Genomic DNA, 16,673 nt, shown 5'->3' with positions numbered 1-16,673 from the left:
ATAGCTGGCCACCTGTATAGTTCTATATTACCACTAGGGGTAGCGTTGCAAGCAGAAACAGATTTGGAAAATGTATTTCATGTGACTTTTGACTGGTCAGACGTGCAGCGTAGAATAAGATTCAAGTCAGTTATGCCCATAAATCTGATTTTTACTGCCAAAGACGCCAAGAATGGAAATGGTTTTCTTCCTGTTAGCCGAGCGTAGCATATTAGCTCTTGCAGAAGAAACATCAAGCTCTTTCCTTCTGTTTTGTGGCTAAAGCCCATCACCTGGTTGCAGCAGTAGTCATCCAATCAGCATTTTTCATTTGATTACCCCTTCGCCCTTCTCCCAAAGCTCATGTGGGCGCGTCACACACAGTATAGTCTGCCTCAGTGGGCGTGTCTCTCACATCAAGCGTGGGTTGAGAGGTGGACGTTTGCGACATACGTCACAGAAGTCTAACATGAGCTGTTTTATGCGTACATTTTGTGCAAAACATGGTTGTTTCTACATATATATGGATAGACCTGTGCAGCTTTGAGGATATTTAACATTAAGTTCCAACCACTAAGAAAAAAGACCCTTTTAAAGTTTGATGAAAAGCACTTTAAAAATTTATAATTTATCACTTTATTCAATGAACAATTTGCTCCAAGGCTGTTTTTTTCAGTCCGACTCAGCCGACCACTGTTGCGTTTCTCCCACATGTGCATTGATAGTGTTTGGCCTCTAGAGGGCAGGAATCCTATATGTGCAGATCAAGTCTCATGGGCATGTCCCATAATGCCGTGCAACAGCTTTGTCTTCTTTACTCACCTCTTTTCATTTTTCCGGTTGAGGAGGCAGATGCAGGATTTGGTGTTTGTGCATCACAGAGGAGTTTTATGAGCGTTAGCTGGCCCTTGAACACTCATGGACTCCTGGAAGCCACTGTCTTATTTTTTCTGCTCACTTCTGACAGATTTGCATGGACACAGTGTCGTCATTACTGTGAAACATGGGCGGGACCATGTAAGAATGGAGAGTTCCCACCGTTGCTTTGCTCAAACATTGATTGAACTCTGACCTTTACTGATCACGCCCCATAAAAGCGCAAAATTAGTGAGTGAAAACAAAAAGTACCCGACCAACCCTTGAGATTCTGCTTTCTGTGGTCCGTACCGATGCTTGTTGTAAACATATATTTTGATATATTTGCAGAAAAGGAGATGTTAAGAAAAAAAAAGCGTAGATATTTTTGGAGTAGAGTGTATCAGATTGTCACTTTGTCATGCTCTGAAACTTTGGGGGGAAGAATTATATGATATCCCTACTGATTTTCAGGTTGCATAGAAAGAATATTTATAAAAATTTGAGTTATTTGTGAAAACTGTGTGGGTGATTTCATTTTGTAGATAAGGGTCATTGGAGTTCTTTTTTTATGCAGAAGTTAATACTCAGGTCATTAGTCAAAATATATATAATTGTAAAAGAGATGCTTATTAATGCTCATGAAAAATGCTGCACAAAATGTGTAGAATTGAAGTAAAAAATAATAAACAGGCACTGGTTTCTGTACCCACCACAGGTCAAAATACATAAACTGGCATAAAAATACATTTTAAACTTTTACTAGTTTCCCCTGAAAAGTGTAAGAATTTAAATTCCTGGTGACATAGTTTGAACAATTTTGGTGTCTTTCATCTTAACAGCATTGCATATTTTTAGACCTTTATCTTACAGTACAGCAATGCCAATAACACTTTCACTGCACAAAATTTTAATTTCTGATCATTTGTGTGAACATGCATAATTGAGTTTTGCAAAAGTGCATTTGTTTTGGGGAAATTATACAGTGTATATATATGTGTGTGTATATGTATATATATATAAAGTTCCATCTTAGCCATCTTGCTGTGTGGAACAAATACACAGAAGAGATCCAAAATCCATATTTGAATGCTGATTAACACCACATTATTATGCAAATGTCCACCTCATCTTTCTGTTGTGCTACACCATCTCCAATGGAGGGCACTAGTGAGTTCTCTTGGATAGATCAGGTTCACAGCTTGTTTGGCCTCTGTTCAATCCGGGAAAAAAGCTCATACAAAGTGCAACCACACAGCAGAATGACAGACTGAGAATTTAATGTGAGACACCAGAGAATCTGAATAATGAGAAACACACTCTGTGAGTGCATCCCTGGACCTAAATTCTGGAGTTCTACATCATTAATGGTTGTTTATAGCATCCTATCAGGGGTGCCGCCACGGATTTTGGGTCCCATGAAAAGAAATCTTACTGGGCCACCCCTCATATTATTTTGTCAGTATTATAATTGTATTAGGGGCCTCTCTGGGCCCCTAGAATCCTTCTCCTTATTTTCCCCTTTTCAGTACCTCTGCATACTATCATACACTTTTTTTCAACTTTAATTAAATATGTACAAAAACTTAAAAAAAAAAAAAAGCCCTATTTTGTTATGCAAATATTACAAAAGATTCATAATCCAGATCCTGATCAACAACAGAGTTGCATGTTTTTCCCCGCCTCTTCCAAAGTATTAATTATTGCAGCAACTTTCATCAAGATCAAGAACAAATATCTTGAGAAATTGATCAGAATGTCCAATCTCATGACACTTAAAAAAAGGATTTAGAATTCGCATCCAGATCCCAGTGAACAAGATTTCATTTTGTTCTTCCTCTTCAACATACTGATTATTGTGGCAACTTTCAAAGAGACTGACTGCACGTTTTGAAAATTTAAGCAAAGTGTCATATCTAATGACATTCAAAAAGTAATTTAGAATTCACATACAGATCTTCATCAACACCAAGGATTTCATTTTGTTGATGCATCTTCAAAATACTGATTATTACAACAAATTTCAGAGATCAACTGCTAACATTTTTGAAAAATTAAGCAAAATGGCCTACCTTGTGACACTCAAAAAAGAGCTAGAGTTCAAATCACCAAGGTTCAACTTTTTTTTCTGGCTCTTCAAAATAAGCAACTTTCAATAAGATTGACTGCAAACATTTTTGAAAAACTGAGCAAAATGTCCTATCTTACAACATTCATAAAAGATCGAGAGTTCAAATCCAGATCCTGATCCAACATCAAGGTTTAATTTTGTTCTGCCTCTTCAAAAAAGCAACTTTCAATAAGATTGACTGCAAACATTTTTGAAAAACTGAGCAAAATGCCCTATCTTACAACATTCAAAAAGAGGATCTGGAATTGATTTCCAGATCGTGATCAATACCAAGATGTAACAAATTCTTCATTTTAATGCAACTGATCATTTCGCTAACTTTTATGGAAACTGACTGGCAATTTTTGGAACTTTTAAATTGTAAATACTGTTTTGCTTTTTTACTCTTTTCTCTCTCTCTTTTGAAACCATTAGGAATAGAAGAGTGATGAAAATGATTTTTAATTTTCTGTGAAGCTTTTGCACCACATTGTCAGAAATCTTTGACTGGTCAGCAGAGAAAAGCATCTGGTGGAGAAAAAATAAGTCAAGCAAATGCAAAATAGACAGAAAGCCGGATTACACCGGGGAAGACCTGAGCACAAAACCCTCCTGTTGCCTTTCTCTGTTGGTCTAATTACCATATCCATTTTATTGTCCTCCTGATGACTGTAATTAATCAAGTTCTACCCCTCTAATCTCCGAATCTCATCATCCTCCAGCACACCGGGCCTGACCACACTGGACGGCGGCCTGATGTAAGGTCTTTTGCTGAGCGTAATTGTGCGTTTGTCTGCAACTTTGCATGCAGCAGCAAATTGTGGCTTGCCTTGTAAAGAGTCAGAGTGAACGTCATGTTTATTCATCTAGTTTCATTTTGAAGCAGTTGCTGTCTGCTTGGAGACAGGAGTTATGCACCTTATCTTTCTGGAAATTCTTTTGGGGTATTAGTGTGGACATAGCTGGGGGAAGAACTGCTGCAATAGTCTACACAGAGAGAAAAAAATGAACCTTGTTTTTTTGTTTTTTTTTGGTGACCCAAATGAACAAATCTGCAGTTCTGAAACACTAAATGTTTTGCTTTAAAACATGATTCCCTGTTTCAAATGCTCAAAACACTAAAGCAAGCTATTTCTTTTTAAAAACAAATTTTGACATGCTAAATTAATGAATTGCTTAAAAAAAATTATATTTTTAAATATTTGATTTGCTGATTGTGATACCTAGTGGACATTTGTGGTTCCTTCATTCAGAAAATGATCTGCTGTTTTTAAAATGTCAGATAAACTAAATGAAATAACTGATAGAGAAGAAAATTATGTTTTGAAACACTCAGCAAAACAATCACTTTAGATAATGATTCAGTATTTAAAAATGCTGAAACTTCAAATGAAACGTGTGAGAATTTAAGAATAAACAGTTGATTCTTTGATTTAAAAACAACTAATTGCCAGCACTTTCAGAAGATGACTCATGATTTCAAAATGCTTAAAAAAAAATGAAAACAACTGCTGCAGGAAAAAAGTATTCTCTGTTTTGAAACACAGAGACCACTAAATAAAAGTGCTTTTGAATACTCGAAACATTACATGAAACACTGAATTTGATAAAATACTAAAGGAGTGTAATCTTTAGAAAAAAAATCAGTGCTTTAAACATGTACAAAACATTAAATAAAACATTGCATTTCAAAATTATTTTGTGCATGCTTGAAACACTAAAGGAATGGTTTCAAACAATGGCCATGTTTGATTTGTTGATTGTGATACTTAGTGGACAATTTTGGTTCCTTCATTCATAGTTGTTTTTAAAATGTTGGAGAAACTTAAATAACTGATACAGAAAAAAAAATTTTTGGAAACACCAATGAAACAATTACTACATAATGATTCAGTATTTTAAAATGCTGAAAACCTTCGTGAAACGTGTGAGAATTTAAAAAAGAAGTAAGCAAGTGGTTCCTTGGTTTAAAAAAACAACTTTTTTTTGTTTTGAAAAGTTGAAAAACTCATGGTTTTGAAGTGCTCCAAAATTAAATGAAACAATTGCTGCAGGAAAATATTTTCTATTTTGAAACACTGAGGCCACTCAATCAAAGTGCTTCCAAATGCTCAAAACATTAAATGAAACACTGAATTTGACAAAATACTAAAGGAAAGTAATCTTTAGAAAAAGATTCAGTGCTTCAAAATGCCTAAAACATTAAATAAAACATTGCATTTGAAAATATTTTATTGTTTTAAAAAGCTAAATATACCTGCTGTTTCAGAGAATCACTCACTGGTTTAACGTGTTCAAAGCACTAAAATGGTGACTTCTGTTATGCAGTGAAGAGTCATTAGTTCAGAAAAAAGATATTACTGATTTAAAAAAAAAAGCTTCAAAAACTAAATGAATTAATCACTTAGATAATTTGCTTTGAATTGCTTGTAAAACAAAATAAATGATTTGTAAAATGATTCTCTATTTTGAAACATTTAAAGCAGTAAAATGGCCATCCTTAGAATGTGATGCTTTGTTTCAGAGTGCATAAAACAGTAAATAGAGCAAATGCTTTAAAAATGATTCTGGTGGATTACAATATGCAGTGAACCAATTGGTTCAAAACCTACTCACCATTTTAAAATTGCTCTAAGCTATGATCAGGACACCTAGCACACGGGGGCGTATTCTATGTTTGGAAAAAGTGATTTGCTCTTTTGAAAAGCTTGAAAGAGAAAAGACACTGATGGCTCTGAAATGCTTTAAAAACGAAATGAAACAGTTGATGTTGAAAATTCTTATTTTTTGAAACAGTTGGATTACTAAATAAAACAGTTGCTATAGTAAAAAAAATGTTTATTTATTTTAATGTAAAAGATTGAACACTATTGGACTGTATGGCACCCCCCTCCCCTTTCCACCCCCTTACATTAATTCCTAGTTGCACCCCTGGTTGTACAAAACAGTGACTCCTATCCTGGCTGAGGGCATCAGATGGCTTACCTTAATCTGTCCTCTTGAGTGACATCACCCTCACTCTGCACGTGCTCCTTTACGGGCCGAGGAGTGACAGCGGGTGAGAGGGAGGGAGGGAGGCAGAACGAGAGGTGGTGACCACCGGTGGCTTAGTGAAGGTGACAGAGCTCAACAGTGGGAGACACATCGAAGGAGATTCAGCAGGAGGATCACTCCATCGAGGTCATGGCAACAAGCACGGAGGAGGCACACTTGGAGGAGCTGGTGAACCAGGGCCTGAGTGTGGAGGAGGTGGTCCACAGCTTGCTGAGGACATCCTCGCTGAAGGAGAGCTGCCACAGCGACTCCCTGCTGGCACCAGACACGGATTTCATGACAGGTGAGCACGAGGAAACTGCAATGTGCAAATATATATGTTAAAAAATCAATTCAAATCATTCTTCTCAAAAAAAGCACAAAATTGATGATGTTGTAAACTTTTGCTGGAGGTGCAATTAATGCGATGGGGCCCCCCAACCACACTAACAAACTCATATGACAAATCTCTGAAATTTCTTCTCACTTTCTGTTAGCACCAAAGATTTCAGTCAATTTTGGATAAAGAAAGAACTGAGTAGAAATGAAGGCAGATGTGGCTCCAGGATCATTTTTATTTACTTTTTTCAATAAAGTGTCCCATGTCTTATTTGCATTTTGGTGGAAAAGCGCCTTGTAACTTAGGAGGATGTAAGTGTGCAAGAAGTAACTCAGTGCTCCTCAGCTGATTTGCCCAAACAGCCAGCAGGACCACGTCCACCCATGCAGACACACCACTCGGCAGAAGTCGGTAAAAGTCATTGTATTCTGGAGTTAAGTGGATTCCCAACCGCCTTGGCTCAGGACGGTGCACTCTGTCCCTCAACTCTTGATACGTTGATATAATCCTTTCCATGCTGTGTATAAAAATGTGTGAAAATTTGTTGCTGAGTTGAGTTGAGCCTTCACTGGCAACCTTTGGCTTGACTCCAGGTGACCGATACGGCTAAGAGTCCGTCTGAGCACTCTTAAATTTTTAAAATATTCAAAACCTGCACAAGTTTAACCTGCTGATCTAGGATTAGCATGCCAACTTCCCCTCGGGACCAGTGTTGCCAAAGTAACTTTGAAAAGTTACTTTTGTAGTTGCTTTATACAGTTTCTTTATACGGTTACTTCATTAGCAACTTTATGCAATTACTTTATTTGAAGCTGCTGACAACTTGCAATAAGTAATGTAGCTAATAAGGTAACTAGTAATCTAACTTGGTTACTCTTAAGACTGAGTAATCAGCAAAGTGAGTAATCAGCAAAGTAACAGTTACTTTTCTGAGTACTCAATCTTAAAAAACTGGTGTGATGTGATGTGTGAGCGGTGCTCAAAACTTTCTGCGTGAAGGTAAAAATTAGTTTGAAACAATATGTTCTTCCAAAACGAGAAAGAAAATGTTCACATTAGCCATTAAAAAAAAATATATATATATATAAAGTGGACCACTATCGATTGATTTCTGGGCCACATCTGGCCCTCGGGCTGACAGTTTACCACCAGCATAAAAATGTCATTTTTGAAGTGCCTTTATACTTTCTCACAAATACAACGGTACCAGCAGCAAATAAGACTGTTTTTACATTTTCATGATGTGAACTAATAATAGGATTTAATGCACATTCAGAAGAACATAATAATCACAACTCCTGCATCTCTGTCAAACAAATCATATGCCACGCAGTGAATTTGCATGACTGATAGAGTGCAGCTCAGATGAGGGGATTTAGGGAAATGACCTGACCCCTTTGTGGGATATTAGCAGACTAAAATGCAAAGAATCACTCGAGCACATGTGACCTGTCCATGTGCTTGATGCTGCATCTCCACTCAAGATTCCAGATTAAATGTCACTTCTCTATGATTTAATTTCCGAGCAGCTTAATGCACGTGTTTGTATATGTTTATATTTGCACTAAAGGAATGAGGGAACGTGTTCTTTGTGTTGCTGAGTTCGGGCAGAGATTGAGCTTTGGGTTTCTAATTCTGTTCTGCAACAGCGGGATTATGTGCTATTCTAATCCCAATCCCATATGGGCAGTGAGGAGGTGGAGCGAGGATAATGTCACGGCCAGAACAAGAGGAGAAAAATCACAGTCCTGCATGGAGACAACATCGTTTCATGAGGGGGAGAGTAACACCAGCTGCAAGTTCGAATAATTGTACTGAAAATCTGTAGTCGATCACCTTTGTGATACACACCCACTGAGTACATCTGACTGTTTTCACTGATCATCCTTGAGATGTTTCTACAGATTAATTGAAGTCCATCTGGGGTAAATTCAGTTGAATGGACCTGATTTGGAAAGACACACACCTGCCTATATATAAAGTCCCACAGTTGACAGTGCATGTCAGAACACAAACCAAACATGAAGTTAAAGGAATTGTCTATAGACCTCCAAGACAGGATTATCTGGAGGCACAAATCTGGGGAAGGGTACAAAAACATTTCTGCTGCTTTGAATGTTCTAGTGAGCACAGTGGTTTCCATCATCTGTAAATGGAAGAAGTTTGAATCCACCAGGACTCTTCCTAGAGCTGGCCACCCATTTAAATTGAGCGATTGGGGAGAAGGGCCTTACTCAGAGGTGACCAAGAACCTGATGATCACTGTGTCAGAGGCCCAGCATTCCTCTGTGGACAGATGGTTGTCCTTCTGGAAGGACAACCATCTCTGCAGCACTCCACCAATCAGGCCTGTATGGTAGAGTGGCCAGACGGAAGCCACTCCTTAGTAAAAGGCACATGGCAGCCCACCTGGAGTTTGACAAAAGGCACCTGAAGGACTCTCAAACCATAAGAAACAAACTTCTCTGATCTGATGAGACAAAGGTTGAACTCTTTGGCTTGAATACCAGGCAGCATCCCTACAGTGAAGCATGGTGGTGGCAGCATCATGCTGTGGAGATGTTTTTCAGCAGCAGGAACTGGGAGACTAGTCAGGATTGAGAGAAAGATGAATGCAGCAATGTACAGAGACATCCTGGATGAAAACCTGCTACAGAGCGCTCTTGACCTCAGACTGGAGCAATGGTTCATCTTTCAGCAGGACAATAACCCTAAACACACAGCCAAGATATCAAAGGAGTGGCTTCAGGACAACTCTGTGAATGTCCTTGAGTGACCCAGCCAGAGCCCAGACCTGAATCTGATTGAACATCTCTGGGGAGATCTGAAAATGGCTGTGCACCAACACTCCCCATCCAACCTGATGGAGCTTGAGGGGTGCTGCAAAGAGGAATGGACCAAACTGCCAAAAGATAGGTGCACCAAGCTTGTGACATCATATTCAAGAAGACTTGCCAAAGGTGCATCACCAAAGTGTTGTGCAAAGGGTGTGAATACTTATGTACATGGATGATTCTTAGACTACGGACACTTATTATGTCCTTTGATCATATTGTATGAAAAACAGAAAAAAGGGGAAATTTCACACTTTTATAGTTATCTTTACAATGAAAGTGTGTTAAGAAATTTGTTCTCGTAGTCTATGATGACTTTTTCACCTTTTTTCAGCATCATTATATGCAAATATTGCCGTTTTGTGCTTGTCCCACACCCAGACTTTTGATCTTCAATGATAAAAATGAATGGTAACGAAACATTTTTTGTAATGTTTTAAAATATCTCTGAATAAAATATCAGTAAAATAATCAAAACATAATTGGGGTATTCAATGTCATACAACTGTTGTGATTTTTTTAAACAAAATGTAGTTGTCCCACACTGTAATTTCCACCACAACACTGTAATGTCCCTTTAAACAGTTTGTATGAAAGATTGTTTGGGTAGTTCCTATGGAGATAAACAGTGACATCAGAGCACATGTATATAGCGCCAAATCACAACAAACAGTTGCCCCAAGGCACTTTATATTGTAAGGCAATGGTGTGGTGGAAATCACATTTACAAGGCCAATAGTGCCCGTAGTTAAAGAATCACCCACATGCGATTTCTTGTTTTTTATTATTTTTGATAAATTTTCAAAAAATAAAAAACAACAAAAATCTTGTTTCATGTTGTCATTATGGGGTGTTGTGAATAGAATTTTCCTAGATAAAATGAATTTCATCCATTTTGGAAAAGGCTGTAACATAACAAAATGTGAAAACTGAAGTGCTGTGAATACTTTCCGGATGCACTGTACACCTCCTTCTCTGTTTCTAACTGTGACACGGGGCTTATATGTGTGGGCGGAGCCAAAGAGGCTCAGTCTGAGGGATTATCATTGTACTCTGCACGCACACGCTCACGTGCGTGCACACACACACACACACGCATTGGCTGAGTTTTTAAGCATGATCAGCCCCACCCCCACCTTTAAACATGACCAAAGTAGTGTCATACACATCAGAGGATCAAAGGGGGGGGGTGTCAGTAACTTCATCCGTGCAGCAGACGCGTCTGCTGGGACTGAGAGGGAACAAAGCACCAAGAGATGAGAGTTTAGTGGACGCTAAAATCAGATGGAGGGAGATCCTGCCTACGCAACTGCAGCCAGCGGAGGAAAGAGGAGTGACAGGGCGTGTTCGCAAGAGGAGAGGAAGAAGAGAAAGACATCTGGGATGGCGGAGGTGGGGCAGAGGCGACCCAGCATCTCCCACGGTATCCAGTGTTTTTTGACCTTTGACCTCCACTAAGAGCCTGATGTTTGGATGTGTCCAGCTGTGACGTAACCTCTTTGCAGATTTGTATCTTGTCAACTTCTGAAAATGCCTTTTCGGTTTCTAGTTTTGTTTTTTTCAGAAAATTATTTGGCTTTTTGGAGTCGGCTCAGTTTAATTTTATTGCTGCGCGACTCCTTCGCTGAGTAAGCAGCTGAACGGCTCTGTGGGCTTGTTTTCGTTGATTATTTTTAATGTGAGTCAACTACAGTACATATTGCATATTCATGTATCTCTCTGTGTATGTGCATGTGCACGTGTGCACACTTGCTTTCTCTGATGCATCAGTTTCTGTTCCTCTGCAACATTTGCGGGATTTGTTTCTCACACATTTCTCTCTGTTGCAAAGCTGCACAGCCCCACAAATTTAAGAGATTGAAAAAATAGCACATGTGCAGCATGACATCATAGCTGTCCATGCATGAGTGCACGCGTCTACGCACATTGCACCATATCACAGAACAGCTGGTTGTACGGCCTTAATTTTGGTGTGAAACTATTTGCAAGATTTGAGTTTCTACAAGCTATAATTCAACTTGCTGTCAGAAAGTTAAGCGTCACTGTGGTAATAGACCAAAACAACCAAAATTTTCCCACTGCGTGACCAGATCTGAGTAACTACTGAGGATTCAGAGCAGATATTGAACTTACATCATTCACAGACAAAGTTTCTATTTGATGCAATTTGTACAAATTCCTGAAAATGACAGATAAAGCCTGTCTTGACAATTGAGAACAATAAAATGACCTCTTGCTGTATCACAGTAACTACTGAGGGCACAGACCAGATTTTTATCTTAAATTACTCAATGACCCCAAGTTGATGTTTGGTCCCTTGAAATGTTTTTCTGGAAATGACCATCAAATGTCTGCTTTGACCTTTTGACCCCCAAAGAAAACCTTTCTCCTCATGCCCTAATTGGATCTGCAGCCAGAGAGCAGATTTGAATTTTAAACTACTGATGGACCCCAAGTTTCCAACTGAATCAACTAAACTTTTTTCTGAAAATGATCAAAAACATCTATTTTGACCTTTGGCCCCAAACAATTTCCCCCCCTTGTTGGTTCCCAGTAACCACTCTTGGATAGAAAGAGGAATTCAAACATAAATTGCTGTTTTTATTTGATCCAACTGATTTTTTTTTTCCTGAAAATGATTACAAATTCTACTTTTGTCCTTTGACCCCAAAGAAATTGCCACTCACTGAACAGCACAGGAGAGATACACTCACTAGAATGTAAAGAAATGCATTTTTATATGTACCTTTTATATTTATGTTGGAGTAATTGAACATCAAAATCCACACAATGCACCAGAGGAAAAATCTGAATGTTTGAAACATTTTTTTTTCACTCCGGCCGTGCAGATGACCGCAGCTCGGCAGCCAGCGGCCCGGACGTGGCCGATCGACTCACCTATCTGGAGCAGAGGATGCAGATGCAGGAAGATGAAATTCAACTCCTGAAGAAGGCGCTGACGGACGTCCTCAAAAGGCTCAACATCTCCGAGGACCACCGGGGAACTGCAGCTGCCGTGAGGAAAGCACCAGGAGTCAAGGGTCCAAAGAGTCAGTTTCAGTCATATTTAAATGATTGATAATCATAAAGCACAAAGGCCAAATGCACATTTCTTTAGAACAATAGTTTTATTTTGTCCTGTCCAAAGCAGGGGCGTAACCAAGATTTGTTTTTGCAAGTGGGGGGAGGGGGGTTCACACTGCCCGTTAGACATTTTGTTGTAAACATTTTGGAGCTGTTTTCTGAAGCAATTGTTTGTGATAGTGATTCAAGTGCTGCAAGACTGTGATTGTTTCAATTATTGTTTTGAGCTTTCTGAAATAGGTATTGAACCAATCACGTATTTTGTATGTAGAATATTTCATGAGTTAATCATTTAATGAAGGAATTGTCAATTGTGTCGATAGCATGTCCCAAGCAGAGGGTCACCCCTTTGAGTCTTGTCTGCTTGAGGTTTCTTCCTCAAATCATCAGAGGGAGTTTTTCCTGACCACTGTTGCCTGTGTGCTTGCTCTAGGGGTTAAGGTTAGACCTTACTTGTGTGAAGCACCTTGAGGCAACTTTGTTGTGATTTGGTGCTATATAAATGAAAATAAATTGAAAATTGAATTGTTTCATTTTGTGTTTCAAGAGTTTCAAAACTGTGATATTTTTTTTTTCTGACTCAATTTTTTAGTGTTTTCCATATTTCAGGATTGTGTCATTTCCTGAAACAATTGGTTTGCTTTGCCTCATTTTTGTCATGGCTGTGCACCCTGGCTTGACTATCTATAGTGCACAGCCTTAAAAAAAAAGTGCATTTAGGGTGTATCCCACTCCACTTTGGAATCTGCATTGCAAATAATTTGAGTGTGACGTAAATTGTAGGATGTAAAGGGGTTGTTAGCCATGGGCGTGTTTTGGGCAAAAGATAAATTAAACTAGTCATGTTGTCATCTGCCACCACCTGGTGCATTCCTGTTTAAATGGTAGACTCGGGTATGAGTTTTTCTGGTGAGGAAAAGATTCTATGCACAGTGTCAAAGAGTGCAAGTGAATCCTTTACAGAAGAAGCATCCATCCACCACTGCTCCCTGAAGTGAAGCATTTGAGCACATTGTTTTGCAAAACAGTTTGAACGCAGTAAATATCACTAACGTCTTCACCATGTGTGATCCTACAGCGCGGCCAGCGTCTGTCGCGTTGCCCTCCAGAACATCCATGGTGACCTCCAGCGTTGCCTCCCTGAAAAAGAGCACTACGATGCCCTACAGCTGCACAGCCAGGAACTACAGCCCAACACCACTGAAGAGGTAAATTTGCGACTGCTTGTTCAATGACGTGATCTAAAGAGATACAATAGTCTGACATGCTTCATTTGTACACCTCACGATCAAGATGTCTCAGTGGGCCAAGAACAGAACCCTGAGGTATTCCATGTTTTATTGCAGAAAATAAATATATATGGACAATTGTTATTAATTAACATTAGCACATGCAGTCATAATAACTGCTGTTACCTAAGGTTAGCAAATCCCATTAGAATATTGCTCCAATTTTGATTAAAAAGGTGATGCAAATTATTGGTTGAGTTGACTTTAAAAAGGAATAGTTTTCACCATGTGTCATGCTTGGTTATCACATTACAGGGTATAACGTCATAGAATCCAATGGATGTTGACATTGTTTGACCTTTACTTTGGAGCCCAAATATTCAACACTGTCGAAACTCATATTCCATTTATTAATCCTATTAGGTCACCCAATAATTTGCACTGGAGACAGTCCGGAGACTTAATACCCTTCAATTTTCCATGGAAAATTAAAAAATTTATAACCTTTTTTTCCGATATTCTAAGGCAATTTGTGAATCAAATTACTGACTCTCTTGCCATTGTTTTTAATACAGGTTTTTTTTTTTTTTTAACACAGTGGACAGCTTTTAATTCTGCATGCAGCAGCATTTATCATTCAGTCTTGTTCAAGATTTTTCTCATATTTTTTCACACCTTTGGTCAGCACCTCAGGAAAGTCCCCCCTCCTAGATCCGCCACTGAACCAGCACAGAGGCATTCTGACACTCGAGGCCTCAATCGAAGACATCTTCCAGTTTCAGTCTCATTATCTAATGTGCAAAGCCATCAGCCGACACCCACCATTATCCAGGAAAGGCCGCACGCCGATGCTTAGTAACTTCAGCGAGTACTTTTGTTTCAAAGTAATAAGGCAGAAACCATTTCTGCAGAGCTTTTCCTCACAATTATCTTCCTCACAGTGCTGCCATTAAACAGTGTTATTTACAGAGCATGTTCGATTTAAAACGCGGCTCTGTGCAGCACTGATGACTGCACAGAGCCGCATTTTAAATCAAACACGTAAATCTGTTGACCGTGGCCTAACGTGATGCTCGTCATCACTGCGGGCAACATTTAGTTCTCTCCACTCTTCTTCCACCTGTTCTCCAAAATAATTAAACTCATTGTCTCTTTCTTTTCTTTCAGGCAAACGTTACGTTTTATCTCACCCATCTGTCCTTGTTGCCTCTGTTTTATGTAATTTATACCAGAATTAATCACAGGCAGAGAAGATAAGATCTTAACGGTGATCCAGTTCCATATCCAAGACAGTAAGACCCTTCGGCTGCTCCCTTTTTTTCACTCGGGTTCGCCACGGTGGATCTGCATGTTGATTTGGCACAGGTTTTACACCGGATGCCCTCCACATTACATGGACAAAAGTTCCATATCCAACATGCTCCATATCCAACATTGCAGATCTGTGGATTAGAATTAAAAGTTATAAACCTTGACCCCAAAGCAGTTTATTTCTCCTAACGTGCAAAAAGTGATTCCAGAGCATTTATTAGACCTAAATCCTGCAGCATCTGAACTGATTTATGTGCTTCTGAACTCTCTGACAATTAGTTTGTATTTATTTATTGATTTATTTATGTTTTTCTTTGTAGTGCTGTGAAAAGTCCACCGGGCAGTGTGAAGGACAGTCCGTGTAAGACGACCAAACCTCGACCCACGTCTGCAGCCCTGACCTGTAAGAAGCAGCACGAGGGGTAAGCCCCCCCCCCCATTTAACCCACCAGCAGTCACTGGAGGACTTATTGTTGTCGTCTGCGTGTGAATGAATCAGAGCTGACAGACCTCTGGTTACCACTGGACACGATGAATAAGAAGTCACGTGACCTTTCATAACATACCTACACATTGTACCTGGAGTGACCTTGGAGGTCACAATCAAAGTCATTCAAGCACTGATTATTTATAGTGGCTAATCAGTGCCAGAGAGGCCCGTGGTTCTTCTGCACTGTGGATGTTACACATGACTCACTGACTCGCAGGTTGACTCACTGATTGACTCACTTGTTAACTTACTGAGTGACTCATTGACTGACTAATTCACTGCTTGACTCTGAATAATACACTCACTGACTCACTCACTGATTCACAGACTGACTCACTGGTTCACTTGCTGACTCATTGACTGACTGACGTACTAGCTCACTGGCTGAATGACACAGTGACTGAATAATTCACTGGTTGACTGAATAATTGGCTGACTGACTTACTGACTAACTGAATAACTGCATCATGGACTGACTCACTGATTCACTTGCTGACTCATTGACTCATTGCCTGACTGACTTACTAGCTCACTGGCTGAATGACACACTGACTGAATAATTCACTGGTTTACTTTGAATAACTGACTCATTGACTGGCTGCCTGCTTTATAACTAACTGACTGACTCACTGATTCACTTGCTGACTTATTGACTGACTGACTTACTGGCTCACTGCCTGAATGACTCATTTATTGACTAACTGACTCACTGGCTGACTCACTGACTGACTGCCTCACTTGCTGGCTCATTTTTACTGGCTCACTGACTAATTCACAGGTTGACTTTGAATTATTGACTCACTTACTGACTAACTGCCTCACTGACTAACTGCTTACTGGCTCACTGGCTGACTGACACACTGACTGACTAATTCACTGGTTAACTCTGAATAATTGACTCACTGACTGACTCACTTACTGACTAACTGGTTCACTGACTAATTTACTGGTTGACTCTGGATAATTGACTCACTGACTGACTCACTTACTAACTGCATCACTGACTCACTTGCTGACTCATTGACTGACTGACTGACTCATTCACTCACTGGCTGGCTGACTAACTCACTGGTTACTCACTCCATTATAACTATGCTTACCCTGCTAATCTCAGTGAAAATTGGAACCACATGCAGAAGGACCAACAGTAGTCGGACAATTAGCCATTTCACACAGTCATTGTTTATCACACTGATCCATCCCCCATTAAAAATATTATTAATGTGTTTGTCTCATTGTCATTATGACAGCAACAAGCAGAAGGATCCCGCAGTCAGTTTAGGTAAGTTTTTTTTTTCCTTTCTAAAATCTGAATCAGCTCAAGTTTGCAATTTGTAATAATTTACTCAAAGCCTGACAGATTACTGGTATCTTTTTTGTACATTGTGCAAATGAGCCTGACAACTGT

General features: G+C 39.3%; 1 protein-coding gene across 1 annotated transcript in view; it reads left to right on the top strand.

Moving 5' to 3' along the window:
* The first annotated feature begins 5,870 nt into the window (after nucleotides 1-5,870).
* Nucleotides 5,871-16,673, top strand: part of LOC117502676 (echinoderm microtubule-associated protein-like 1) — an 11,609-nt gene continuing 806 nt past the window's right edge. Inside the window, exons 1-5 of the mRNA XM_034161749.1 lie at nucleotides 5,871-6,281; nucleotides 12,001-12,192; nucleotides 13,314-13,443; nucleotides 15,096-15,197; nucleotides 16,516-16,547. Of these exons, the coding sequence (XP_034017640.1) occupies nucleotides 6,128-6,281; nucleotides 12,001-12,192; nucleotides 13,314-13,443; nucleotides 15,096-15,197; nucleotides 16,516-16,547 (610 nt within the window). The 5' untranslated portion in view covers nucleotides 5,871-6,127. The remainder of the gene's footprint in view (nucleotides 6,282-12,000; nucleotides 12,193-13,313; nucleotides 13,444-15,095; nucleotides 15,198-16,515; nucleotides 16,548-16,673) is intronic.

The sequence above is a fragment of the Thalassophryne amazonica genome, chromosome 21, assembly GCF_902500255.1.
Source record: "Thalassophryne amazonica chromosome 21, fThaAma1.1, whole genome shotgun sequence".
In the NCBI taxonomy this organism is placed as follows: domain Eukaryota; kingdom Metazoa; phylum Chordata; class Actinopteri; order Batrachoidiformes; family Batrachoididae; genus Thalassophryne; species Thalassophryne amazonica.
Note: the sequence above shows the minus strand (reverse complement) of the source record. Positions and strands in the feature narration are given on the sequence as shown.